Source organism: Eptatretus burgeri, chromosome 10, assembly GCF_056783735.1.
Source record: "Eptatretus burgeri isolate ZD-2024b chromosome 10, Ebu_testis_v1, whole genome shotgun sequence".
Taxonomy (NCBI): Eukaryota; Metazoa; Chordata; class Myxini; order Myxiniformes; family Myxinidae; genus Eptatretus; species Eptatretus burgeri.
In genome coordinates this window covers 101215506-101242792 of record NC_140970.1, presented here as the reverse complement: position 1 = coordinate 101242792, position 27287 = coordinate 101215506, and the positions used below count along the sequence as shown (strand labels likewise).

General features: G+C 46.2%; 1 protein-coding gene across 2 annotated transcripts in view; it reads right to left on the bottom strand.

Moving 5' to 3' along the window:
- Positions 1 to 18661, bottom strand: part of LOC147019294 (lysine-specific demethylase 5C-like) — a 131675-nt gene extending 113014 nt beyond the window's left edge. The window contains exons 1-2 of one of the 2 annotated variants that reach the window (XM_085899673.1): positions 18397 to 18661; positions 2373 to 2450 (exon numbers count right to left, since the gene is read on the bottom strand). In XM_085899673.1, coding sequence (XP_085755799.1) covers positions 2373 to 2450; positions 18397 to 18546 — 228 coding nt within the window. In that variant the 5' untranslated portion in view covers positions 18547 to 18661. The remainder of the gene's footprint in view (positions 1 to 2372; positions 2451 to 18396) is intronic. The other variant, XM_085899672.1, reaches the window with a different exon arrangement.
- Positions 18662 to 27287: the final 8626 nt, after the last annotated feature.

Genomic DNA, 27287 nt, shown 5'->3' with positions numbered 1-27287 from the left:
TAACCTATGGGGATTGGCAGGACTCTTGACCTTTTAAATGCTGAATGTCAAGCAACAAAGAAGCATGTACCATTTTTAAAGTCTGGTATGACTCGGATGGGGTTTGAACGACTGACCTCCCAGACTCGGAGGAAACACTCTAACCATTACATCACTGTTGGCAGAGATGCGCAACACTGTAGAAAATGGAAAAGATGCTCACGCATGGTTTTTGGAGGGACTTATTGAGACGGGGGGGGGGCTTTTGCTCCGGTGTCCCAAGAGGGAGGGATGGGTGAAGTGTCTTTCTGGTCTGAGGTCCCAGAGATAAAGAAACTGAAATACAGTCCTTCCCAAATGCAAGCCACGCAATATTACTTTCGTGTCAGATCACTTGTATCGATCAATGAGTTATAAACCAAATATACTGTTGCGAATTCGCGTCCGCCGGCGTGCGAACGGCCACGTCACTCGAATCACGACCGCGTCGCCCACCGGACGGACAATTCAGTCGTGATCCTCTCGGAACAACGCCGGGAGCTAGTCACGGGTGGGGGTTTAACCCCACCACGACCGTGCCAAATGCCCACCCGCGCAGGATAGGGATGCTCGCCAAGTTCAATCTACCTAAGTACCTGCGCGGATGGTCGACCGGGCGATCGTACCACGCCACAGGCCGACTCCGGACAAGAAAAGAACCGCTTAAGCAGTCCGTTCCGTGCTACAGTGATAACCGAGCGGTGTTATCGTCGGCCTCGACGGTTCCGTTTAATTACCGGGCGTATTAAGCCCACTACGAACCCTTTACGTGAAGCAGGATGGAGGGTCAATAAAGAAAGGACGAAGCGAAACGGGAAAACAGTTTACACAAAGCACATTTATTTCCCGGCACACGGAAAGCACACATATACAGTCAAACAGTCAGAATGCACCTATAGCAACCCAAACCAAAACGACGACGACGCAGAGTTACTACCGACTACGCGCATACACGGCAACACTTATACAATTCTACTTTACAGACGGCGCCAACACACATTTACTCAAAAGCAAAGGAAAGAAGCCACTCTCATAGACAAGGGGGGCAGACGGGCCTGTAGGCCAATATGTGCGCGTGACCTGAAGGAGCGGCCAGCCCGCGAGACCAGGGGGGTCCTACCTGTGTCCTCGTGACGCGTTGGCGGACAAGCCGCAGATGTGGCCGCGTGGCTGTGCCCCGACTCCGTGCTCCTTGGCGGGTTTCGTTGGCACGACGTTTGGAGTGGGATGGGAACGGGGCCCCTTTGTTGCACTATCTCAGCGCAGGGGAAAGGGGGAATTGTTGACGCCCTGGGGGAGGGAGAATGGCTGGCTGGCTTGGGTCCCGCGACGAGCGATCTCACACCGCCACCTCGTCGCCGACCGCCGTCCTTCTCACCTTGGACCCGAGCTCCTTGGCCTCTTCTCACAACTCTTCTCCGCAGACTCCAGAACCCAACTCTTCCTGCCTCACCGATGACCGCCACCCGACTCCACTCTGCTCTCCAACCAAAAAAACTACTCTGCCACACCGATGACTCGACTCACTCTGCACCCGACTCGACCGACTTCATTCGCCTTGCGCTCGCCGTTTTATAGGCCGGCAGGAGAAAACAATATGCAAATATCCGGATCAGGATGACCTCTGGGGCGGAGCCAGCTCGCCAATTGGACGGAGGAAAGGGGGCGTGAATCTCCCCTGATCCTAGAATTTGCATATATCGATTTCACACAGACGTGCCTGGAGGCGGGGCCAAGCCACTCCGCGCTTGCTAATTGGACAGAGGGGAAGTGGGCGTGTAGCGTTCTTGATCCGAATTCTCCCTCGGAAAGGCCGCTATTTGCGCTCGCGGCTCGGTGCGTATCGCTGAACGGGCCCAAAACAGCCCGACGCTGTGTTCACAGGTGGTGCAGGAATGGCCGTAGAAGGAGAGAGGTGGAGGGTTTTCGGTGGTGGTTTGATAGTTATGGTGCCGTTTGGGAATGGTGGTGATGCGCTGATGTGGGATTGAGTTGTGAAGGTAAAGGTCGTGGCTGTTGGCGTTGCTGTCCGAGGGTTGGAGCGTGGTTGCAGTTGGTGACGATGGCTGGCGTGGTGGTTGCGTGATGGCGGTTGAGACGTGGTTGGTTCAAAATAAAGATAGAACAGAAAAACGGCTATCTCAAAGCGTCGCAGCCCGGATGAATCACATAAATTCCCTCTATACAACGGGTTTGGGGCTAACTACACATGTACTTGGAGATATCTCACCTACGGGCCCTTCATGGTGTAATGCGAATTTCCACAGCCTTAACAATACTTTATAAATACAGTGAAAGAGGAAAAGAAAATCATAACATGCATGCTCCAACATGTGCAAAGGGCAGCCTCTCACCTCAAGCTCATTAAGTCGCTGCATTCTTGGTGTGAAGTGAAAGGAATCCACATCCACAGCAAAAGGAGGCTGCCAGCCCTGCAAGCAGAAAGAAAGCATCTCCAAATAAACAACAGCAGCAGGCATTTTAAAGGCCATTTTCCCTGCTCGAGTGGGGGTTCGCCTTGCGGGCCCCATTATAATCTTCTCCACTTTGCCATATTTTCAGCATCTCCCCTTGTTAACCCCCCTACCCACATTTCTTCTTCCACCACCTTTAGCCAAGTCTTTCTCAGTCTTTCCCATCCTCTTCCTTCTACATTCATTTTGATCACTCTTCTTACCCAGTCACTTTCATCCTTCAACACATGACCCAACCATCTCAACCTGTTTCTCTTCACAACATCCATCACCGACTCTATTTCCATCATCTTCCACAATTCATCATTTGTCTTCCTCTCTCTCAACGATATTCCGCACATCCACCGAACCATTCGCATTTCTACCCTTTCCAGCCTTCGTTGCTGCTCTACGTTCATTACCCACGTCTCGCTCCCATAAATAATAGCACTTCTTACACACTGGAGCACACACCTTTTCCTTCAATTTCAATGACACTCCCCTTCTCGTCAGCACGCCACTCAGTTCCCCAAACTTCTTCCATGCACATCTCACTCGAGCAACCGTCACCGAGTCTGATCCACCTTCCCGAAACTACACACAACCTTCATCAGCCGAGATGTACTAAAGTTTGTTCACGGCATTGAAAATATATAAATAATAATAATAATAATAATCAGGATCTAAGGGGGTCTGCGGGAGGTTTAGGCGATTGTTGCTCCTGATACAGGTGAGCTTGAAGTCCTATTTTTTGTTGTGAGCTCATTCCGTTGCTCGTCAAGTTCTTGTGCGTTTCCTGTTCTTTCATTCCTTGCTTATTATATCCAACTATTGCTCCCACCCCACTCCCAGTTCATACCACAACACATTTAATTAATTGGTCATAAATTTCCACTACATTACTATTTTCTATTTATTATTGATTTAACAAATCAATCAATAAAAATACAATCTACTCACCTTGTGGTGCAGCCATTCCCGATATGTAATACGAGCTGAGATCACAGTTCTTAGCACGAGTAAATTTTATTTCACATACAACAGGAAAGTCAAAACCTGGAGATGAGCAAAAAACTGTTTTTATTTTGTATATCGCAACGCCAACAAGAGAAAGAGCAGAGATGGCAGACCCTCGCCAGGACTTGTTTTGTGTGTTGTGTTTTGTGTGGTGCTTGTGTACTGGCGCGTTACGTAATTAATAAGAGACAACTTCAACTGTCACTTTATAACTGCTGGCAATGATGACCGGGTACCAAGACATCCTGCTTTGAACGGACACCTGACCCACGATTTATTTTATGATTATTATTCAAATGAATTCAGAATTGGATTAAAATAAATATTGTAGGTGCAGTCCTGCATTGGAGTAATCAGAAGGAAGTTGAACAAGCAAAAAAGCAACGATGAAGTCATCAGGAGGAACAGGAATGGGATTCCAGTTTCAGCTGATACTCCTTTACCCTCAAACCCATCCATGCACAGCCAAATGAGCCTTTTTCAACAGCAACAAGAAAAAAATTATCAGAAAAGAACCCAGATCAAAAAAAATTAAATATTTCTGGCTGCCAGACCATGCGTCCAGTCAGGCTGAAAATTTTAACATATATATATTTCCCATCACCACTAGATCATAATTGTGATGTTTCACGTCGATCGATGAAGCGGTTCAAGAGAAAGGATTTTAAAAAGATTTTCATGCAATCCAATATGGCTGCCAGACCATGTGACCTATCAATTATTTGTGAACACCCTTGTATCCCCCAAGCTTGTGGAACATGTGTTTGAAGTTTCCCCTTGATCTGTCCAGCCATTCTGGAGAAGAAGGCTTTAAAATGCTCGAGGGTAAATCCGATATGGCTTCCAAACCATGTGACCTACGAGCTCATAGGTGGGAATGTTTTGTCTCTCATGGATAGGCGGTCATAGCTGTAAAGTTTTGCCTCTGTTCAGCCATTTCGGAGATGTTTGAAGTTTTTTTTTTTCTTTTTCAAATAAATATGGCTGCTAAGCCACGTGACCGATGTCATGTTTTGTTTTTTGTTCTGTCGACCAATTCATCCCAAGATGACTCAAAGATTTTCATACTGAGCAGATGTAGCGTCCTACGTATGCAATTATGACGTCATAACGAAGGCACCTATGACATCATCCCAAAAAATTTTTTTTTTTCTTAACAAGTCCAAAGATTTTCCTTTTTTCCAACATGGCTGCCACAGAACATGACCTATGACATCATAATTACCAGTAAAACATTATACACGAGTCGTCGATCCGATGGTGAAACTTCATGTCAATCCAACAAGTGGTTGCACAGAAAATCGTACCAACGTTCTACGCGGACAGACAGACAGACAGACAGACAGACAAACGGACCCAAATGCAACACCATCTCCTCTGGCGAGGATAACTAGAGAGTTCATACAACACCTTATCCCATGCAGTGTTCAAGTATATAATCAAATTGAAATAAAATAAAGATTGCAAAAGTAGTATAAAATAAAATTAATTCCGAAAGTTGACCGCCATCGACGCAGTGTCTATTACACCACCTTATCAAACATGTTTCATTAGTTATTCCTGCCGATCCAATGTGTCCTTTAAAACGTCCTTGAAAATGCAAGTTTCCTGTTTGGAATGATTTTCAATGATGTTTAACTGCCATGTCGGCAAACAGAGTAAAACATATATACATATAATCGTCTCACCCCTCTCTGCACATGCACGATCAGGATGAATTCAGAGCCAAAGTACTGCTAAACTACAGGTTCGTTTTCGAATCGGTGTTCAAAATGTAACATTCGATTGAAATCAAGTTGTTTCTCGATTGTAAACTGACGTTTGTGGATGGACGGACAAATAGACAGACATAAGTGCAGCAATTGCTTAACCCCACTTTTCATTTCGGAAGCACGAGGCAATGACTGACTGAACTGTGAACCGAGGATGAGGTGCAACTGACTTGGTCTCACGGAATAACTTGATGGTAAACAATATTGTACACCGCCCCTCCCTATTCCATCTGCAGGTGCTGCGCAACGTCATCACGGGGCGCTGAAGGCGCATATTCAGTTTTCACGCCATTTGTTTTCTATTTTGTTTGTCCTGGCAATATCTCTGCAGTCCTTTGAGCGAGGAAGCTGACATTTGGGTGCAATAGTGAACAAGTGCTTCGGCAAAAAACAGTATTTGAAATTTTTGATCAATTAATTGATCGATTAATTGTTTATTTTCTTTTTCATCTGGGTAATATCTCAGGCACCTTTTGTGCTCGGAAGCTGGTATTTTGACACAACAGTGACCAAGTGATTTGGCTATAAATGGTATTTTTGATTTATTGATGAATTATTTAATTTTTAGATTAATTACTTAATTTTCAAAAAGTTATTCAGATGAAACAGTGGCGGTTTAGGAATTTACACTTTCCAATTTATTTATTTTAATTAAGCAATTAATTATAGTGCACCGCTCCCTTCAAATTCCATCTCCATGTGTTGCACTGCAGCATCGCCGGGCAGCCCGACAATGGCACGTGCTGGAGGATTTGTAATTTATTTGGCATGGGAGCGATGTAGCTCTTCTTGTTGGGCGTTTTATTTTCATTACAATGTATAAAAAAGTCCTTTGGGGCTTCCCACTCTGCTTGCCACCAAGTACAGCTGGCCATATGTGAATGTGAACTCTTGAAGACAAGGCCAACAAACCTTGAGGCTTTATCCTTTGGACTTGTTGATGCTCATGCCAAAGCGCAGACTGACTGGAAAACGAATTTGCCAAAAATCAAAAGGCAAGCCTGTGTCTGATGGAATGATCGGTATCCATGGAATCATGGCTTACTCTCCTCATTTGGTCCAGTGGTGATGGTCATATTTAGGTAATTCAGCAGTCACCGTTTGATTACTCGAGTTCCGTGCAAGGCTTTGTTGGGTCAAGGTTATGAAAAAGCACGATTGACACTCCTATATTCAGGAGGTGGTGAGGTGGCATGCCCGAGGGCTCCAAGCTGTTCAGGAATTCTGTGGGATATGTAACTGCTTTGTCGTCATTCATGGATTTGTGCACCGATTTGTAAGAAGTGGCCTCGCCTGTGAAGCTTTGTACAAGTTCCCAATAGATTGTTTTTACCGATTCATTGCGTGGAGCAAGGATTTCATACTCACACAGCCAACCTATGTCTTTGTAGTGTTGCATTATGTTATGGTACACCCTCGACTGAAGATATCATGGTCCCCAATTTCTGTGCACTGATGAAATATCTGTCACTAACATGAGGCACCTGGCCATCTCCAATTCTCAACAGCAACTTTGAAAATTGACCTGCATCGTAATCACCTTGAAAGAATGATCGCATGTTTGTCAGATGATGTGAAGCCAAAGATGTGAAGATTTAAAGCAAGCGTCGATCTCGTTGGCTTTCATACCCCCACAGACAATAAAAAGAGTTTGGCAGAACTCTCCTGACAAGTCACAACACCAACAAAATCCCACCCATGAAGTTGCTATTCTTGAGGAAGTCCTTCAGCGTTCAAGCAAGAGCTTCCATTGCCAGTTGATGTGGCAATGGAGCTTCATCCCAGAAGATAACTTTCTTCCCATTGATGCCAAAGCAGAGCCACATGCGATGTAACACATTGGCATTTCTGTGCTTGCCAGGGTGAGTGGGATATTAAATGTAGAATGGGCTGTTTGTCCACCTTGAAGCTGGGCAGCCATCCCAATGCTTGCAGCTGCCAATGTGACATGGCCACTGGAACCAACCTTTGTGAGAATGAGGTTGATGAGGAATATCTTCCCTGGGCTTCCAAGAGCATCCAGGAAGATCAATCTTCCTATCCCAGAATTAATGAGTGCCATCACCCTGTTATAAACAACCATTTGGTAGTCCATAAGCTGCGGCTCTGTTTGTTCAACGTGATTAAGAAGTGCGACGTGGTTAATAATACTTCTTTTGGAGAATTTCTCTCGCGAGTCTCGTGTCATTCTGATGGCACTCTGGAGTCGACAATCTGTACACATCCAGCATCCGGCCTCCTATTAGCTCCACAGTGTCTGACAGACGGATAAGTGCCTCATTGAAGATGTGTACCGTATTTTCTGGTGTATAAATCACAGCCGTGTATAAACCGCAGCCGTGTTTTTCACCATCAAAATAAATGAATATTGTTGTGGGCTGGGTCGGTGGCGATAACGACCACTTGGTGGGGAAAGCCTGCATCGTCTCCCACCAAACTCCCCGGAATTGTAGGCCATCGCTCGGATAACTCCGCGAGCCGGCGGGTCGTTTAACCGACTGTGGTCACCAATATTTCAACTGCGTAGCGTAGGGTCTATTTGTCTATTACCAATTTACCTAATTAACTACGCGATTTCGACTACCGGGGAAACCACGCCCTCGGCACGTCTTGCTCGAACCGGGTCACTCTACCGACTGCTGTGGAGTTCCAACTACCGACTACCAACTCCGGTTCGGGTACAGCCAAGCGGAAACTGCCAAAGCCGAGCCGGCTGGAATGAACGGATTATCGGGGATAAAACCCTGCCTAAACTCAGATCCGAACCATGCTGGACCAATTCAAGATGGGACGGAAATGGACTGGGAACATTTCTAACAAGTTTTATTTACAGTAAATGAAGAGACAAAGCAAGACTTAACGCGAATATGCAAGAATATTTACAATGAGCAAAAACACTTATTCAGATCTACTTACAAGACGGGCCCACACGCAGACACACACACAAAATGAAAAGAAACCCAGTCTATTGAACCCTCGCAGCCGTGGAGAGAGACAAGCTGGGGGTCAGAGTTTGGTGGTGTACCTGACCGTCAGAGGAAGGGCGTGCTCCGTGATGCGGCACCTGACAAAGGTCATTGGTCCGGTCCCCAGTCGCACGTAGGGACTCGTGGTTAGTGGCGGAGCTCGGGAGGTGAACAATCGGGGTCCACGGAGAGAGGTCAGAGTCGCTCTGTCCTTCTTTAAAACTCCTCATAGCTGCCACCGTGAAACTCCAGAACCCCGTACAGCCACCGTGAAACAAAACTGACTGCTTACAGCCACCGTGAAACAAAACTGACTGCTTACAGCCACCGTGAAAGAAAACTCGGCCGGACCCCCTTTTTACAGAGTCTCGGAGATTTATTGGTCTCTCTCCACGGGAAGGGCCCCTTGGCAAAAACGCACCTCGCTGTCCGTCTCTGATTGGTTCGCAACGCACGCCTTTGATTCTCCCACTTGACAAAAGGAAGGGGATCCAACTACACACATACTTAATGACATAACTGACTTTTGGGACATCTGCATGTTGAATGCAAATGGTTTCCAGATCCGTAACAATATATTGATCATTTTATTTTCTGATCTAGATCTAAATACGTTTGTACATTAACTTTGTGCAGTTAAAAGTGATGGAGGTATCAACATGCTTACTCACACGTCCGCTTAATTTTGTCTCACAGTCATATTCTCATTTTCAAGAAGATGAAGAGACTGGAGAGGATACCAAGAAGTGTTTATTTTTCTTTCTTATTTTTAAAATATTAGTAGACGACCCGTAAACCCGTTGGGTTCCCGTTGTGACAGTGGTTGACAAAAAAAAAATCTCAAAAAAAAAAAAATTGCTCCTCCAGGGAGCTCCAGCGAACTATACCGCTGAGGTTGTTTGCATTGATAAAAAAAATTCTCCCCAAGAGTACTTGAGTGAATCGGGAATTGATTTTTTAATAATTTTTTTGGTTGCCTGATTTGAAGGAAACTTGATACTGCACACCGCAGGAGAATGGTAAGATGGCCCTAAAATTTTTGCGCTATCGTGTACCGTTTTGGCTGTATTTCAGGAACATACATACATGATGAGAGTTTTAATAATATTGTTATGGCTGTGGAAATTCGCAATACACCATAAAGGGTCCTCAGGTGAGATATATCGATAAGTTCATGTGTAGTTAGCCCACACCTGTTGTTTAGAGGGAATATGTGTGATTCATCCGGGCTGCGACGCTTTGAGTTAGCCATTTTTCTTTCTCTATTGTTATTTTGGACCATTAAGCCGCCAACAACTCAAACACCACCACCTTTGCTTCTTTACCTCCACAACTCCATCCCGCAAACATCGCTTCACCGCCATTCCCAAACGACGCCCGCCAACCACCAAAGCAAACCCCCCACCACCTGCGCCTTTCTCCTTCCACAACCAGTCAACACCAAACGTCGTGCTGTCCAGGGCCCGTACGGTAATTGATGCCGAACGCGTCGAGCCGCGGGTACGAATGCGTTCCTCTCAGGGAGAAATTCGGATCAGGAAGGCTTCACGCCCCTTTTCTCCGTCCAATGGGCGAGTGTCGAGCGGTATGGCCCCGCCTCCAAGCGCGATGGATGTGAATTCCTCTCAGGAAAGAATTCGGATTAAAAGAGGCTCACGTCCCTTTTTGCCACGCCAATGGCTGAACAGAGGGTGGTGTGGTCCCGCCTCCAATCGCGTTTTGATCCTAAAATCTGCATACAGGCTCCTTCTCATGTCTATAAAGACGCGAGCACAAGGCGACACACGCTGGTCGAGTGAAGACAGAGGTCGTCGTCGAGGTTGTCCAAGTTGTAGTGTGGTGTCGTCTCGTCGCTGGTCGCTGGGCTCGACTCGTCGTTGGAATCGACCCACCTTCACTCACAAGCGACCAAGCAAGCCAGCCATTCCCCTCGCATCAATTCCCCCCCCCCCCATCCGCGCTGAGATAGTGCCGGTGGCCCCGTTTATTCCCCACCCAAACCGTGGTGCCGACCCAACCGTGCTGGCGCGGAGCACGCCGGAGAGGGCTCACCGACCACGCCAGGGGCACATTGCGGCTTGCCCGCCATCGAGTCACGAGGACGCGGGTAAGACCTTGTCGGTCTCGTGGACCTGGCTACTCCTCCAGGTTCCGCGCACATTTGGTCCACGGACCCCGTCTACCTCCCTGCCTATGGGGAGGTCTTTTCTTTGCTTTTGAATGAATGCTGTGGCGCCGTCCGACAAGTATAATTGTTAAAGTGTTGTAAATAATTATAGTCGGTAGTAGTGCTTTTGCTTTTGTTGCATTTTGTGTCATTGCATTACTGCCTTACGTGCTTGTGTGTGTGAAATAAATGTGCATTGTGTGAACTGTTACCCCGTTTCGTTGTGTCCTTTTTTTCCCCCTTATTGAAAGCTCCATCTTGCATCACGGAAGGGATTGATAGAAGGGTGTTAGACACCCAGTAAAAAATTTGAATCGTCGGGGCCGGTGATAACACTGCTCGGTTACCGCTTGGAAACGGAACGAACCGCATAAGCGGTTCGTGTCCGAGGCCGACCTCCGGCGCGGTGCAGCCCCTCTGTAAACTATCCGCGTGAGTACTTAGGTATATCGAGATTCGGCGATTCACCCTATCTCGCATGGGTAGAATGCGGACTGGGTTGTGGTGAGGTTAAACCCCCACCCGTGACTAGCTCCCGGCGTTGTTCCGAGAGGGTCATGACAGAATTGTCCGTTCCGGTGGGCGATGCGGTCACAATTCGAGTCACGCGGCCGATCACACGCCGGGCGGGCCAGAATTCGTAACAATATATATATAAAGAGGATTTTATTGTTCCTCGAAAAAGGAAGAAAAGGAATTCATACAGGTATCATACACACTGTACTTATTGTGGATTTGTGGCCCTGAAAAGGGCTGTTTGGGTTTGATGAAGCTTTTCAGCTAAACACAAGGACACCCTCGTCAATGCTTTCCCCATCGAAGACGGCACGCAACTCCCTGTCCGAATCAGGGTAGAGCAAGTTCCCGTCGCTGTCACCGTCATTTGCAGCCTCCTCCTCCCAAATGATGTCATCTGTGCCGTCCATGTTGTTGGAGATGCAGCATTTCAGAAATGCTCGCGTGATGATGTCCGACGGTATCTCCTTCCACACCTTGACGATCCAGCCACAGATCATCGGAAAGTTGACTTTTCTCATCCTCCTGATGAACGTCAGCAGTCTCCCAGTCAACATAATGCTCAGCCAATGTAGTGACGGGAGTAATGGTGAAAGTTCAACCAAAATGCATGTGGCCAATCCGGGTCGAAAATCCTGGCGGGAAACAAGTCACGAAATGTTGATTTTCAACTGATGAAAATACCAAGTCCAGGAAATGAGAAAGTTCATCTTTGGTGATTCCACCGAGATGCAGCTAATGCTCCTCGAAACCTGGGTCGAATAGAAAGGCCTGCGGAGTTAGAAAGTTCATCTGGTTGACACGAGTAATCCACGGGAAGCAAGTTAGGAACCGCTGATAGAAACGAGGGAAAATGAAGAGTGTCAGGAAGAATGAAGAAAATCAAAGGAAGCCAAAAGATCTGAGCAGCACTGGTACTTCTTAAAGCTTCACCATCCCACGTGGCTCCTTGCTCTCGTGAGATTCTTCCTCTTCCTTTTAAATCCGTTTCCTGTCCTTGTATGGAAAAGTACTCGAGGTTCATTGGTTGTTCCTAGTTTTAAACCACGCCCCGCGATCCAGCACTTCCTTGCATTGTGTCAGCATGTAAGGAACAAGCTTGGAGGATCAATTCTGCGTGCATCGGATGTTCATGTAGAAAATGATGCATGTCAAAATATAGTCAGCACGACAAGTCTCTCGTCTATCCAGCCCTTCTGCTGCGCATGAACAATGACGCCGGCTGGAAACTTGTCTTTGGGCAATGTCTTCCTCTTGCACAGACATACGAAGGAAGATTGCCACGCAAGCATATCTGACATGGGTGCTCTGTTATTGGACTCCAGCTATTGTTAATAATAATTTTTTTTATGAGAGACCAGGTGCTCTTCTTTTGTGTTTAATGGTATTTTCAGAGCCGCAAGGCTCCATCTACGCCATGCGCCTAAACTCCGGGTGTCTCCAGTTTTTTATTTATTTAATTTCTGCACACGGTAAAACGCTGTACAAACTCTTCACCTGAACCGATTTAGAAAATTTAAACTGCGGAATTGAGCTTAACAGCAGTTCCGACTGCTACAAAAGTGTTCATTTGGAGTAAAATTGAAATTCAGCATTGAACTTTGATCATTGATCACTTTTCCATTCTATTCACCCTCTCATTTGCTCAAGGTCATCTGCCATCTACTTGGAAATCAGCAAACATTACTGTCCTGCATAAAAAGGTAAAAAAAAACAGATCCCTGCAACTACAGACCAATCAGCCTTCTCCCAATCATCAGCAAGGTTATGGAATCCATCATCGCTTCAGACATTAAATCCTTCCTCTTCTCCAATGGCTTGATTTCTGATCATCAATTTGGTTTCAGACCAGGTTACTCCACACTGGATATGCCGATTCTGCTCTCCCAACAATGGATGGAGGTCCTCAATGCCAAATATGAGGTCAAAGCCATATCCCTTGACATATCGCGTGCTTTTGACACGGTCTGACACCCTGCCCTGCTCACCAAACTCTCTTCCTATGGTATCCAAGGCCATCTCCACTCATGGCTCGCAGACTTCCTCTCCTGTCGCAGTCAACGAGTGGCCCTAAATGGAGTTCTTTCATCCCCCATTCCTGTCCAGGATGGAGTTCCTCAAGGCAGCGTTCTGGGCCCTGTTCCTTTTCAGGTTTTCATCAATGATCTCTCTGACTCTCTGGGAAATCCTCGTTATCTCTTTGCTGATGACTCCACCCTCTGCCATACCATCTGTCATCCCTCAGACCGGCATGCAGCAGGTTCTTCGCTCACTGCAGATCTGGATAAAATCACAAACTGGTCCAACACGTGCAACATAACATGTCTTTCAATCCGGACAAATCTCACACTCTCACTATGTCTCTTCGAAAGGACGGTTTGGAACCCCTCCCCCCCCCGGCCCAATCTACTTTCTCAATAATGCTCTGGAAGAAGTTCTTTCTTTCAAGCTTCTGGGTCTATCTGCCATGATTTTCCTGGGAAAGCCACATTTCCAACCTGGTCTCCAAAGCCAGTCACCAACTGGGAATCCTCTGTCATGCAAAGTCCTTTCTCAGCCCACCTAAGCTCCTGACCACATACATAGCTTTCGTCTGCAGTCTGATGGAGAACTGCTCTCCCCTTTGGGCTGGTACTCCTGCCTCTCACCTTTCTCGGCTTCACGCTGTGGAAACCAAGGTATTTAGGATCATTGGCATCTCCCGCGATGAGGCTGAGTCTTTGGGCCTCTCACTACTCGCCGCAGGCAGGTCGGTGGTCTTTCTGTCTTCTACCATCTCCTCTCCGTGTTCCAGTGTTCCCCACCCCATCCCTCTCCCTTCCACAGATCTCCTAATTTCTCTGTTCCCCACTCTTTTGTCCTTCCCACTCCCACCCCTCGTCTCATGCCCCCCTTGCTGTGCATTGTGTTAGCTCTCATACGAGCTTCGACAATGCATACAAAAAAAAATAAAAAATAAGACGACATTTTTTTTTCTCTTCCAGTGTATCAACGACACCGTCAACTTTGACCATTTTTAACCGACATAAAAAGCGTGGTTTATACACTGGAAAATACGGTCGTTGTAATCCATGTTTGGCCCGAAACCTATTTCTGTCGGCTGAGTGTCCCGTCATCAATGATACACACGACATGACCAAAAGTATGTGGACACCTGCTTGTCCAACATCACATTCCAAAATAATGGGCATTACTATGGAGTTGGTCCCCCCACTCCCTTTTTGCTGCTATTACAGCCTCCTTTCTTCTGGGAAGGCTTTCCACTAGTTATTGGAACATTGCTGCAGGGATTTATTTCCATTTAGTCACAAGAGCATTGGTGAGGTCGAGCACTGATGTTAGGCGATTAGGTCTGGCTCGCAGTCAGCATTCCAATTCACCCCAAAGGTGTTCAATGGGGTTGAGGTCAGGGTTCTGTGCAGGCCAGTCAAGTTCTTCCACACCGATTTCAACAAACCATTTCTGTATGGACCCACTTTGTGCACAGGGGCATTGTCATACTGAAACAGGAAAGGGAATTCCCCTAACTGTTGCCACAAAGTTGGAAGCACAGAATCGTCTAGAATGTCATTGATATGCTGTAGTGTTGATTTCACTTCAATGGAACTAAGGGGCTGAGCCCAAACCATGAAAAACACACACAGACCATTATTTCTCCTTCACCAAACTTTACAGTTTGCACTATGCATTCGGGCAGGTGGCATTCTCCTGGCATTCGCCAAACCCAGATTCGCCCGTCGGAATGCCAGATGGTGAAGAGTAATTCATTACTCCAGAGAACACGTTTCCACTGCTCTGGAGTCCAATGGCAGTGAGCTTTACACCACTCCAGCCGACGCTTGGCATTGCTCATGGTGATGTTAGGCTTGTGTGCGGCTGCTCGGCCATGGAAATTCATTTCATGAAGCTCTCGCCAAACAGCGTTTGTGCTGACGTTGCTTCCAGAGGCAGTTTGGAACTCGGTATTGAGTGTTGCAATCGACGACGGACGATTTTACACACTACGTGCTTTAGCACTCGGCGGTGGTTCTGTGAGCTTGCGTGGCTAACCAATTAACGGCTGAGCTATTGTTGCTCCAAGACGTTTCCACTTCAATAACAGCACTTACTGTTGAAAGGGGCAGCTTTGACGAACTGCCTTGTTGGAAAGGTGGTATCCTGTGACGGTGCCACGTTAAAAGTCACTGAGCTCTTCACTCCGGCCCATTCTCCTGCCAATGTTTGTCTATGGAGATTGCATGGCTGTGTCATCGATTTTATTCACCTGTCAGCCTGAAGTAGCCGAATCCACCAATTAGAAAGGGTGTCCACATACTTTTGGCCATGTAGTGTATATATACATATCTACTTCAACATTTAGACTTTCGTCTAAAAATACACCTGTATATATAGATTTGCAAACTCGCCAAAACAATAAACAACCAATTACCATAAGGCAATGAACCAATTAAAAAAAAAACATATTTTACATGTTTGGATGCCGCTGAACTACCAAATGTATTGTTCGAGCGTTTCCTCTTTTTCTTTTTTTTTAATTTCCCGTTCTTTGCCCGGTATAGGTCAAAACATTCATTAGATCGCTGTGCGCACGTGCAGATGCGGAGCATGGTGGGAGGAGCATAACCATGTTTCCTGCCTGTTGCTTGTGTCCTTTATGACGTCATTAAAACTACGTTTTGTGTCTGGAATGATTTTCCATTTTGTTTGACTGCCAGACAGGCGTTTATCTCACTCCTCTCTGCGCATGAGCAATCTGAATCCATCCAGAGTCAAAGTACTGCTAAACTACACGTTCGTTTTCCAATTCTTGTTCAAAATAAAACTGTCAGTTGAAATCAAGTTGTTCCTTGATCATAAACTGACGTTTGTAGACACAGATAGACAGACAGACAGACATGTGGACCAATTGCTTAACCTAGCTTTTTGCTTTGCACATGCGGAGTTAACAAAGAACAGTAAAAAAAAGTTGAAAGTCAAATTCTGCCTCCAGGTAGGACTGAGAATCTCCAAGCACTCTGCAAAAGGTGGTCTCACCGGATTACGTACTGTACGAAACAATCAATACACCACCGACACGGGCAATGATACACACTCATCTCTGCTCAATGGTCCATTTCCAGGCATTTCTGCAAAAAACTAGAACTCACTCAATTGGAGGTGTTTGCCAATGTTGCGGTTTCTTTGTTATCCATTTCAACCAATGAAGTTGGCGGGGGATATATAAATGGGTTCTGTCCGTCACATTTCATTTCCGGAGCTTAACTACAAATCCCCTCAAGATATATTTACGAAATTTGGTACACATATCAAGCAAGTGGTGAACTGGTGCGTTTTGATATGTCACATGGTTTGGCAGCCATGTTGGATTCAAGGAAAATATTAAATAATGTTTTCTCTGGAATCACATTATAACCTAACGGAGCAAAAATTTGTAACTATCATCTTCCATCATGTCTGCATACATTGTAAAAATGACGTCACAAGTCACATGGTTTGGCAGCCATCTTGGATAGAAAAACACACCTCATCCGATTAACACGAAACTTCACACACATATTCCACTGGAGGATTGGAGGCAGAATTTAAATTTATGATGTCATAGGTCACATGGTTCGTCAGCCATCTTGGATTGAAAATTAATAAATTTTAAAAATCTTCTTCTCCAGAACGGCTGGACAGATTGAGGCAAAATTTCATGTACACTTTCACCAAGACATCATTTCAGAAGTTTGTCAATTTCTAATTGATAGGTCACATGGTTTGGTGGCCATATTGAATTAACCCTCAAACCTCCAAACATCTTCTTCTCCAGAACGGCTGGTCAGATCAAGGGGAAACTTCACATACATATTGCACACTCTTAGGGAATACAAGTTTGTTAATCCTCATTTACTATGGCGGGGGATATCGAAGACTTTGTCTTCAACGGGTGCTCATTTTTTTATTTTTTCATGACATCTTGAATACTGTGACAATCTCAAACAACAACAATTTCTTTGTAATTCAACTCAATCTTGCAACTTCTTTTTTTAGCAGCATCACTCGTAGCGAATGCTGCTCATAGAGAGCTCGGCGTTGTTGTTGTTCTTCTTCTTCTGAAGACAAAACATTTATATTAGGACTCGGCTCCTTTATATACACGATCCGGATCTCCTTAAATACTAAGCACTTGTACACATCCTCGCATTGAGGGTGCCTTTTGAGAGCGTCTATCATGAACTTTTAAATATATTCGGACATTTGCTTTAAAGTTTCGAAAAGTTCACGTTACTATTTAAAGATTATTCCATTTAATATATTGTAATTTCGTAAATACATTATTTATTTCGTAAATACAAGATATTTTGTAAATACGTAAATACACTATGATGGGTCTCGCTATTGGCTTAATCAAGGCATGTGATGAAATATCGGAAATTGTTGTTTTTTGTTTTTTTAGCCGACAAAACCTTTAGGACGCTGCTCTTGGACACATTTGTCCTTGTTTAAGTTTTGCAGTTAGAGAGAGTGTCCTCGTCGTCATCCGTTTGGAGCACATGGCTGCCAAATTGGCATCAGTTCTCGTAGGGGACGCTGCAGTGCCAACGATGCAGTGGCCCCTGTAGGTTAAAAAGCAGGAATTTGGAACTACAGGGTGCCAGAGATAGCTCACCTCCTCTTCGTGAAAGATCCTCTGGCTTACTGGCCTCTTGATGGACGATAAACACACACACACACACACACACACACACACACACACACACACACACACACACACACACACACACACACACACACACACACACACACACACACGAAGCACCAGGGTGGCAGTTTACACCGGGGTCGAGATTCGAACCCAGGCGAGACGGCTCAAAAGAGAACACAAGCTCGACAGCCATCAGCCTCTTCACTGTCTGCTCAAACATTGCATGGAATACCCCGAGTCATCGCCACGACCCTTTATGAAAGTAAAAGGTGTTTTTAAAGCCAACATTCAGTACGATTAGAGCATCGCCATCCTCTCAAATCCGCTTTGGTAACTTATTGCCAAACTACTAACCAGAGTAACTTATTGAAGGAATACACTCGGTTACCCTTAAGGAACACACACACACACACACACACACACACACACACACACACACACACACACACACACACACACACACACACACTGTTACACACTCACTCTGGTACACACACAAACACATTCTGTTACACACTCACTCTGGTACACACAAACACACACAAACACACTCTGTTACACACAAACACGTTATCTCAACGTGAGGAAAATTAAAGAATAATCTGAAATAAATTGACTACAAGGAAGGAAATGGCGATCAAAACGTCGAGTAACAACTGCAAAGCCACTTGGTGGGAACTTCAAGCCAAACAAGCATCACATTCACAACTCGTCGGCGGCGAACACGACCGTGAGATTTCACACGACATGAAGAAAGCACGGGAGGACAGGCCGGCTGTTATCAGTGGGGATCTCATACCGCGGGAGGGCAGATCTTACAGATGCCACTCTTCTCGGCAATCGGCCGGATCTTGGCGACGTATCCCAAAGGGTCCGCGAACTCATCTGAGCTCGGCTTGAACACGGGACATTCCTCGGGAGGCGCGAATTCCTCACTTTCCACGATCATAGCGACGGTTTTCCCGATCGTTTTCCCCCAATTCTATTTCCCCGGATTGGCCTAAACGCAGCAAACTAGCAGAAGCATCGGCCTAAAAAGCAGTCCTCCCAAACAAAGCACAGCCTGCTTGTACCACTCCGCCGCTTTCGACAATTCCAGCAACTCGAAAGTTCAAGAAGACGTACATTTACAGGGCGAAAAACTTGGCGAAGCTAATAACTATTTATTGACGTACTAACAATTTAATTAATGAAATAGCATTGAAATTCTGAAATAACCTGCTCGAAGCTGAGGATTAATTTTGCGCTCGCATGAATACAAGCGTGGTAAACTGTACCTTCTTAAGGGATAGTGTATGCAATTGGATAAGTCGTGAGAAAGCACAGGTGTTGAAATCTCGTACAACAGCGTGCATTCCACAGGGGTGTCCATAAAGTGTTTGTGCAACTTTGAACTTTTATAACTTATGATGTACAAATCGTAGAAACAAATTATAAACGGTGCGTGAAAGCACAATTCATAAAGTTTTTAGGGAATACAGTTCAAATTTTTTTTTTCAGCTTCAATACAAACTTCAGCTTTCCTGATTACATCATTCGATCAGATTTTCCAACTTGTTGAGAACCATTGTCCAGGTGTTGCTTTGTAATTTCATGAATTTTACTTTGTCATCGAGCCCGAAGTTCATCCAAAGAGCATAGTTTTGATAGATAAACATCAGTTTTACATTGCTTCATAAAATGGAGTCCAATGGGGGAGGGACAAGGTCAGACGAACGAGGTGGCCAAGCGATCGATTCTCGTCTACCGATCCACTCAAGAACCATGGCAAGGAACCTAGTCTTGCTGGTTCTACAACATTGCAAAGTAAGCTTCACCACTGATTGTTGCTTCTTCCAAAACAAAAACAAAAAAATCCAAATAAAAAGAAAGAACCAATGATGCGTAACTCTTCGAGATAACATGAGACTGATTCTTGGTGATTTCCTGAGATTTCTCTGCCCACCAAATGTTGAAATTGTGCTGGTTGACTTCACTACTGATGTAGAAGTTGCCCCCTCAGAAAATGTCAACTCGTCAAGAAATCAAGGGGGAATTGTGGATTTTCAACAGCAATAACAAGAACATTAATAACAACAACAACAAAACTTGATGAACTATGCTTTCATATGCCATTTACAGTTTGTTTATATCGTGTGTACATCAAAAGTTATAAAAGTTCAAAGTTGCATCAGGATTTTATGGACACGGATGAGGGAGTTGTTTGTGGGTGAAGCCATTGTTTAATTTTATGATACATTTCCATGCCACTGGGCCAACTGCCCCAAAATTTGCTGAACTGGATTGTTTTCACATGTGGAAGGTCAAAGTCCTCATAAAAACTTTGAATTATTCATCAAATTGAAGTTAACACGTGAAATGATGACGTTTTGGCAGGTTGGCAGTTGTACGTCGGGTCTCCCCTTCGACGGGGAGAGGGGAGGAGCTTCACTTCCAGGGGGAGAGCTGATTGGCTAGCTTCATTGTTGGAAGGTGATTGTCCTGAAACAAAGCACCTGCATTTAAATATTTATATTCCGAATGCAGAATCTTACAATAACTTAGCAATATTGGTCATTGGCTTTGACACGAATATACATTTTTATTACGGACCCGAGGCCGTAAAAAGCTACATATATCGAACAAATAATTTCAAATGGAGCACCTCACCGCCATCAGAGCATTAAAATTGCATCAGATGCGGCAATATATGCAAATTGATGCTCCCAGTTTGCAGGCTCAATGACAGAAGACGCCATTTGCATTTTTGCTTCCTTCATTCATCCCTTTTTTTCGTTTCCATTGTCAAGGCTCATGGAAGAGCTGGTACTAGAACACTAAACGGATCAGGACGCAACAAGACTTCAGCAAAGCTGAAGGCCAAGACAGAGGGAGGCAAACAATGGGCGTGGAGAGGAATGGGGGGAAGGTGAGGATGCATGGGGTGGACAAGTTAAGATACATACAGAGGGAACTCTCAAGAGGGAAAACTGAAAATTTGGAAGGACGGATTGGGGTGGGTTCATGAGGGTAGAAAACATCATGGTTTTGGATATCATGAGAGAGGCGCAGCTGCTTTCTGCCTTGTCGTGGGATGAGGGTACTGCATGACAATGTGGAGTTTTCTGTAAAAATAAATAAATAAAGTAAGAGAGGGCTATCCAGAGCATCAGAGAGGTGTTTAAGTAAATGAGGAACAAGACTAGGCTCTAGACTGCATTGGGGAGCTCCAGCCTCCCTTGGGAGAGGGGAGTGGAGGGTTCCATTGATAGCAATACGCATACTGTGTGAGTGGAGAAAGACAGTAACACAGGAATGAAGACGGTCTTGTAAGCCACAGGCAGAGAGCTTGGAAAGCAGGATGCAAGACTTTGTCGAACACTGAAGAAATGTCCAAATGTATGATTACTGAGGAGTAGCAGCATATCTACAGTTGATTTACCAGGACAGTATGCAATCAGGAAACCCTTGACAGCAGTAGCAATGATGAATTCCACGACTTTGCTTGTAAGTGGAAGTAAGCTCACTGGTCTGCGGTGATATTTTCTGATTCCCAGGCCGATGGGAATTGGTCACAGCAGAAGGACAGACTGAATAGAATAGAGGAAGTGGAAGCAAGAATGACAGAGCAGGACTTGATGCCATCTGGACCCGGCACTGAAGCAGGGCCAATGCTGGACAGAACTTTCTTTACCTTCCTGGGTGGGAACGATACAATGTGCCGTCGACGGTGGACACGAGGGGATAAGATGGTGAAAGAATGGGATGGGTTGCGTACAAAAGATTTGGAGGCAAACTGATTGGACCTCCTGCCTTATCTCAGGCAGTCTCTGCAGCAGTGGCATACTGATAATGTCTGGCACCCAAGGGCAAAACATAACTCTGCGCCTCCCCCCCAACCCCCACCTCACTCCCCCAAATCCCCAAACCCAGGTGCCATAGACATATGGAAACTTGATCTGTATATTACAATTTCAATCTCTTTCTTCCACATGATCCTTTCTTCCCCTTTCCTCTCTGCCTTTCCTCGGCCATTGGCTCACAGGCCAATGTCGTCATCGTGACATCGCGTAACGACCCGTTCTGTACGCCAGATGCCCACATGATGCGCTGATGTAGCGAATCTGATCGAGAAGGTTCATGATCACATGGTTCACTTTCACCGGGACTGCCGGACATCCAGACTGGAGAGGGTTCGTGATCACGTGGTTCGCTTTTACCGGGACTGCCAGACACCCAGACTGGAGAGGGTTCGTGATCACGTGCGTCCCGTGCGCACCACTGGTACCTCGCTATTTTGTTATTTTAATATATCCAATACTGAAAAAAAGAAAAAGGAATTTCCCAAGGCATGATATTTCTGCTGATATACTAATATTTGATGTCACATTATCACACATGACACAAAGATCTTAATGATCCATAATTTTATGAGAATAGCCAAATTTTGGGCGAACTTGTTAAAATGGTTGTGAATTTGATGCCCCCTGCCCCCATCCAGCATCCCGGGGGTGAACGCCCCCCTCTACACCCCCATCAGTATGCCACTGATCTGCAGTAATACCATTTGAGGTGAGGATGTTGAGGGGGAGCATACACATGAGACAAACTTGACAAAGCACCACCATGTCACGGTGGAACAGGATTAGTTGGAGAGTTGAGCCTTGAGATTTGCAAGATCTCAGGGTTGACATGCACTTGTTGCTACGCTTACTGAATGAACTAAAGTTCCCCTCAGTCGGGTTAGCTTTCCATGTTAAGAAAGCAAGTTGCTTGAATATAACAGTCTCTTCACAGGATTCAGTGCACCTGTCCTAGATGCTAGAGGTGCATTGAGATAAACAGGTTCATTAGAGAAAATAGGTATTTGTGAAAGTATCCCCCTGCGGAATCAATATCAGGTGCCGTGAAGATGGCAGCCCAATCCTTTTGTGAGAGGGCTCATTGAAATCCCTTCCAGTTGGCCTGTGTGAACAGCCGTATTCTTCATTGTTGAGGTTGTTCCTTCACAATAGACACATATATTTCACAAATATACTTTCACAAATACCTATTTTCTCTAATGAACCTGTTTATCTCAATGCACCTCTAGCATCCTTCACAATAGAGATATCAGCCTTGATTAAAAAAAATGGTCAGAAGAGCCAAGAGGGGCAGAATAGGAACAGGAGAGTTTCGATGGAAAGTTAGTCATTACTTGGTCTCGGAGGAAGGATGTCCCCATTGCAGAAATCCGGTTCGGGAAGTTTACAGATAGGTTCAGACCCACAGAGCCACAACCAGCCAGCAGATTGAAATTGCCGCAGATGACGAACAGGCAGTTGGAATGGATGTGGACGAGCTGATGCATATAAGAGAAAATAAAGATAAAGACAGTCATCATCACAGGATAGATGGTTCGGGTTCGGGTTAAGGAATATATTGTTGTGGTTGACGAAATTCGCAAACCACTATTCAGGTCCCGTAGGTGAGGTATCTCTGTAAGTAAATGTATAGTTAGTCCAAACCCGTTGTTTAGAGGGAATAAATGTTATTCATTCGGGCTGCGACCCTTCTAGATAGCCGTTTTTCTTTTACTATCTTTATTTTGGACCAGCCGCCATTACTACCACCACAACCACCACCAACCACGTCTCAACAGCCATCACACAACAGCCACCAACCGCAACGCCGCTTCACAACAACAGCCACGACCCTTGCCGCCACATCTCGCTCTCGCAACCATCGCATCACCGCCATTCCCGCGCCGCTTGTGGGCGCCGATCCTGGACTCGTGCAGGGCGCGCACCGAGCAGCGGGTGCAAAAACACCAGCCTTTCCGAAGAAATCGGATCAAAAACGATTCACGCCCACTTCTGTTCCATCCTATCAGCGAGCGTGGGGCGATTTGGCCCCGCCTCCAGGTGCGTCGGAGTATAATCGCAATATGCAGATTCGCGGATCAAAAATCATTCACGCCCACTTTTCCTCTGTCCAATGGGGAGCCAGCCAGAGGTGAAGGGTCGAAGGTGAAGGAGCGAAGCCCCGGGGGCTATAAAGGGCCGCGTTCGCTCGCCGAAAGAGTAGTTGAGTCAGTCAAGGAGAGTTGAGAAGAGAAGAGTCAGAGAAAGAAGTTGGACGGAGTTGAGAAGAGTGGGAGAGTTGGAGAGGTGGCGGCGGCGAAGGCAGTCGAGAGTGCGCTCGTGTCAGAGTCGGGGAGCTGCGGAGAGGGGAGGCCGGTAACGCGACCGAGGTCGCGGTGGAGACGCTCGTCGCGGGACCCAAGCCAGCGAGATATCCTCATTCCCCCGAGCATCAACAACCCCCCCTCCTGTTTCCCCCCGCGCTGAGATAGTGTGAGAAGGGGGCCCCGTTCCCACCCCATTTCCAGGCAGTGCCAGCGAGGCCCGCGGAGTCGGGGCGCCACCGCCATTTTTGCGGCTCATCACCAGACGGGTAGGCTCGACGCGGTCTCGGCCCCAAGCCCGTCTGCCCCCCTCATCGTTGAGGGTGGTCCCTTTTTTCTTTTGCTTTGAGTATATGTGTTGTCGGCGCCGTCTGTGAAGTAAAACTGTATAAGTGTTGCCGTGTGCTCGGTAGTCGGTAGTAGATCTGCATTGTGTTTCTCTTTTACATTTGCTTTTTATGCAGAATTGTCGTGTTTCTTCTTTTACATTTGCTTTTGGTGTATAATTGTATATGTGTGCTTTCCGTTTGCCGCGGAATAAATGTGCTTTATGTTGAACTGTTTCTCCCGTTTCGCTTCGTCTTTTCTTCTATTGAATCTCCATCTTACTTCACGTAAAGGGTTGGTCGTGGGCTAAAACGCCCGATAATTAATCGAACCGTCGAGGTTGACGATAACACCGCTCGGTTATCCCGATAGTACGGAACGGGTCGCTTAAAGTGGCCCGTGTCCGAAGTCGACCTGCGGCGAGGTGCGATCGCCCGGTCTACCCTCCGTGTGGGTACTTAGGTAGGTCGAATTTGGCGAACAACCCTATCCCACGCGGGGGGCCGATTGGCACAATCGTGGTGAGGCCGAAAGGCCCACCCGTGACTAGTTCCCGGCGTTAGTCCAAGAGGGTCATGACGGGATTGTCCGTCCGGTGGGCGACGTGCCGCGATTCGAGTTACGTGGCCGTTCGCACGCCGGCGGGCGCGAATCCGCAACAATATGTTTGTGGAGAGGTACTGTCTATGCAGCCAGAGATATTCCAGAGGGCTTGGAGGAGTTCGTTTTGGGAAGAGACTGGGCAATGGAGTTCTTGACATACACTGCAATACCACCGACGGAATGGGGGGAAAAGCCTGTTAAAGGGAAAGAGAATAGCCAGTGAGAGGGAGAGGAATCAGAAACATCCTGCGAGAGATTTTTCTGTTAATCATACAATGTCAGGAGTTGCAGTAGTCACCTGCAAGGAGAGATCGGATATGTTAGAACAGAGACTAAGAACATTTGTGGACCACACGGTGATGGAGGGGAAGGGGACGGGGGAAGGAAGAGAAGATGAGTAGCGGATGGTGTGTGGGGTTGAGCGTGCTTTGGGGGGATGCGGGATGTGCGCTGGGGTAGGTAGAGCAATGGTTAACCACTCTTTCGTTTAAATGCTGAAAATCATGTTGAAAAGACCATTTGAAAACTCATTAATTCAAAAATTAAATTGAAGCAAAGTTGTCTAATTTCACCAGAACAAGTGAATAATACAGATCCTGTGCAACATCTTTGGCCACAGGGAATTGTGTTTTATGAGCTCTTCGTCAGAAGTGCACTGCAAGGCCAATCGCCTTGACTTGCATGGCCCAGCCAGTCTTTTGCACATTTTGTTACCTTATAGCCTGGAATTAAATCACATTAAATCAGACTTTCTCCACCCTTATTTACACATCGTAACTCACAACTTCGAAGTAAAAAAAAACAAATTCCACAAATTTCAGAAAATTAATTAAAATACAAAACTAGAATATCTTGGTTGGATAAGTGTCCACCCCCCTGAGTTAACACTTGGTGGAAGCACCTTTGACAGCAATTACAGCTGCGAGTCTGTTGGGATAGGTCTCCACCAACTTTGCACACCTTGATTGGCACAAGCTTGGTCAAGTTGCGTGGGGAGCGTTGATCGACAGCAATCTTCAAGTCGTGCCACAGATTATCGATTGGATTTAGGTCGGGCCTCTAACTGAGCCGCTCAAGGACATTTATCTTTTAGTTCCTTCGCCACTCCAGTGTAGCTTTGGTTGTGTGCTTCGGGTCTTTGTTATGATGAAAAGTGAACTTCCGTCCCGATTTCAGTTTTCTTGCAGAGGGCAGGAGGTTTTCCTCACGGATCTTTCTGCATTTTGCTCCATCCATTTTCCCTTCTATCATGACAAGTGCCCACAGTCCCTGCTGATGAGAAACATCCCCATAATATGATGCTGCCACCACCATGCTTCACAGTAGGGAAGGTGTTCTTTGGTTGATGTGCTGTGTTGGGTTTGCCCCAAACGTAACGTTTTGCATTTAAGCCAAAAAGTTCCATCTTGGTTTCATCAGACCATAAAACCTCTTGCCACATGGCTTCATAATCTCCAGAATGCTTTTGTGCAAACCTCAAACCAGACTGAAAGTGGGCTTTTTAAAAAAAAAAAGAAATGGCTTCCTTCTTGCCACCCTACAGACCAGACTTGTGGAGTGCTTGAGACATAGTTCTCACATGCACGGAGTGACCAGTCTTTGCCATAAAAGCATGTGGTAGCTCTTTCAAAGTTGCTATTGGCCTCTTGGTGGACTCTCTGATAAATGTCCTCCTTGCCTGGTCATCCAGTTTGGGGGGGACGGCCTGATCTATGTCGGGTCTTGTTGGTACCATATGCCTTCCACTTCTTAATGATTGTCTTGACTGTGCTCCAAGGGATAGTCAAGGCCTTTGAAATATTTTCACACCCATCCCCCAATCTGTGCATTTCCACAACTTTATCCTGGAGGTCTTTTGAAAGCTCCTTGGTACTCAGGTCTAGCCCGATTAGATCTGTGATTTGCTGCAGATACCATGTAAACCTGCACTCACCTGATTCATGGTCGGGTTATCAGCACCCAAACCACCTCCCTCACCAGGTTTTTATGGTGAGGAGGGTGTATAGATATGGACACCCAGCAGGATTAAAAACAAAACCTGTCAATGGGCAGAGGTGATCCTTGTGAGCAAACGGCCATCTATATCTCGTGCCCAACTGTGTCTGCGGACGTCCTCCTGCAGTTGGGTTGCTTTTTTTATGAGGTTGGTGGCAGGATTTGTATTCTGGCCTCCATAAAACCCTTCACTCCCCAAAACACAAAAACGTAAAGAAATCTGAAAACCCATTCCGTGGGAGTACCTCCTGTGCAGCTACCCTCCGTAGGGCAGCTCAACAAATGACGGGATTGGGGCAAAGCCTTCGGGCCCCCCAATCTTTGATGATAGAAGGGAAACCATGCGGTAACATTCCCGGGTCAGATTGCGGGAGAGTGTGTCGGAGTGGTGCTGAAGTGTCATCCACCAGACGGCGATCTCCTTGGGTTCACCTGAGGCGGTCCCTTCGGGTGGGTGCCTGGAATGTCCTATCCCTGAGAGGATGATCACCTGTCTCTGTTGTCATCTGAGCTCAAGCATTTGGACATCGGTATTGCAGCACTCTGAGGTTCGGAGACCGGATTGCGGCGAGATCATGGCGGGTGGTTACACCTACTCTTGGTCTGGTCGCTCTGATGGT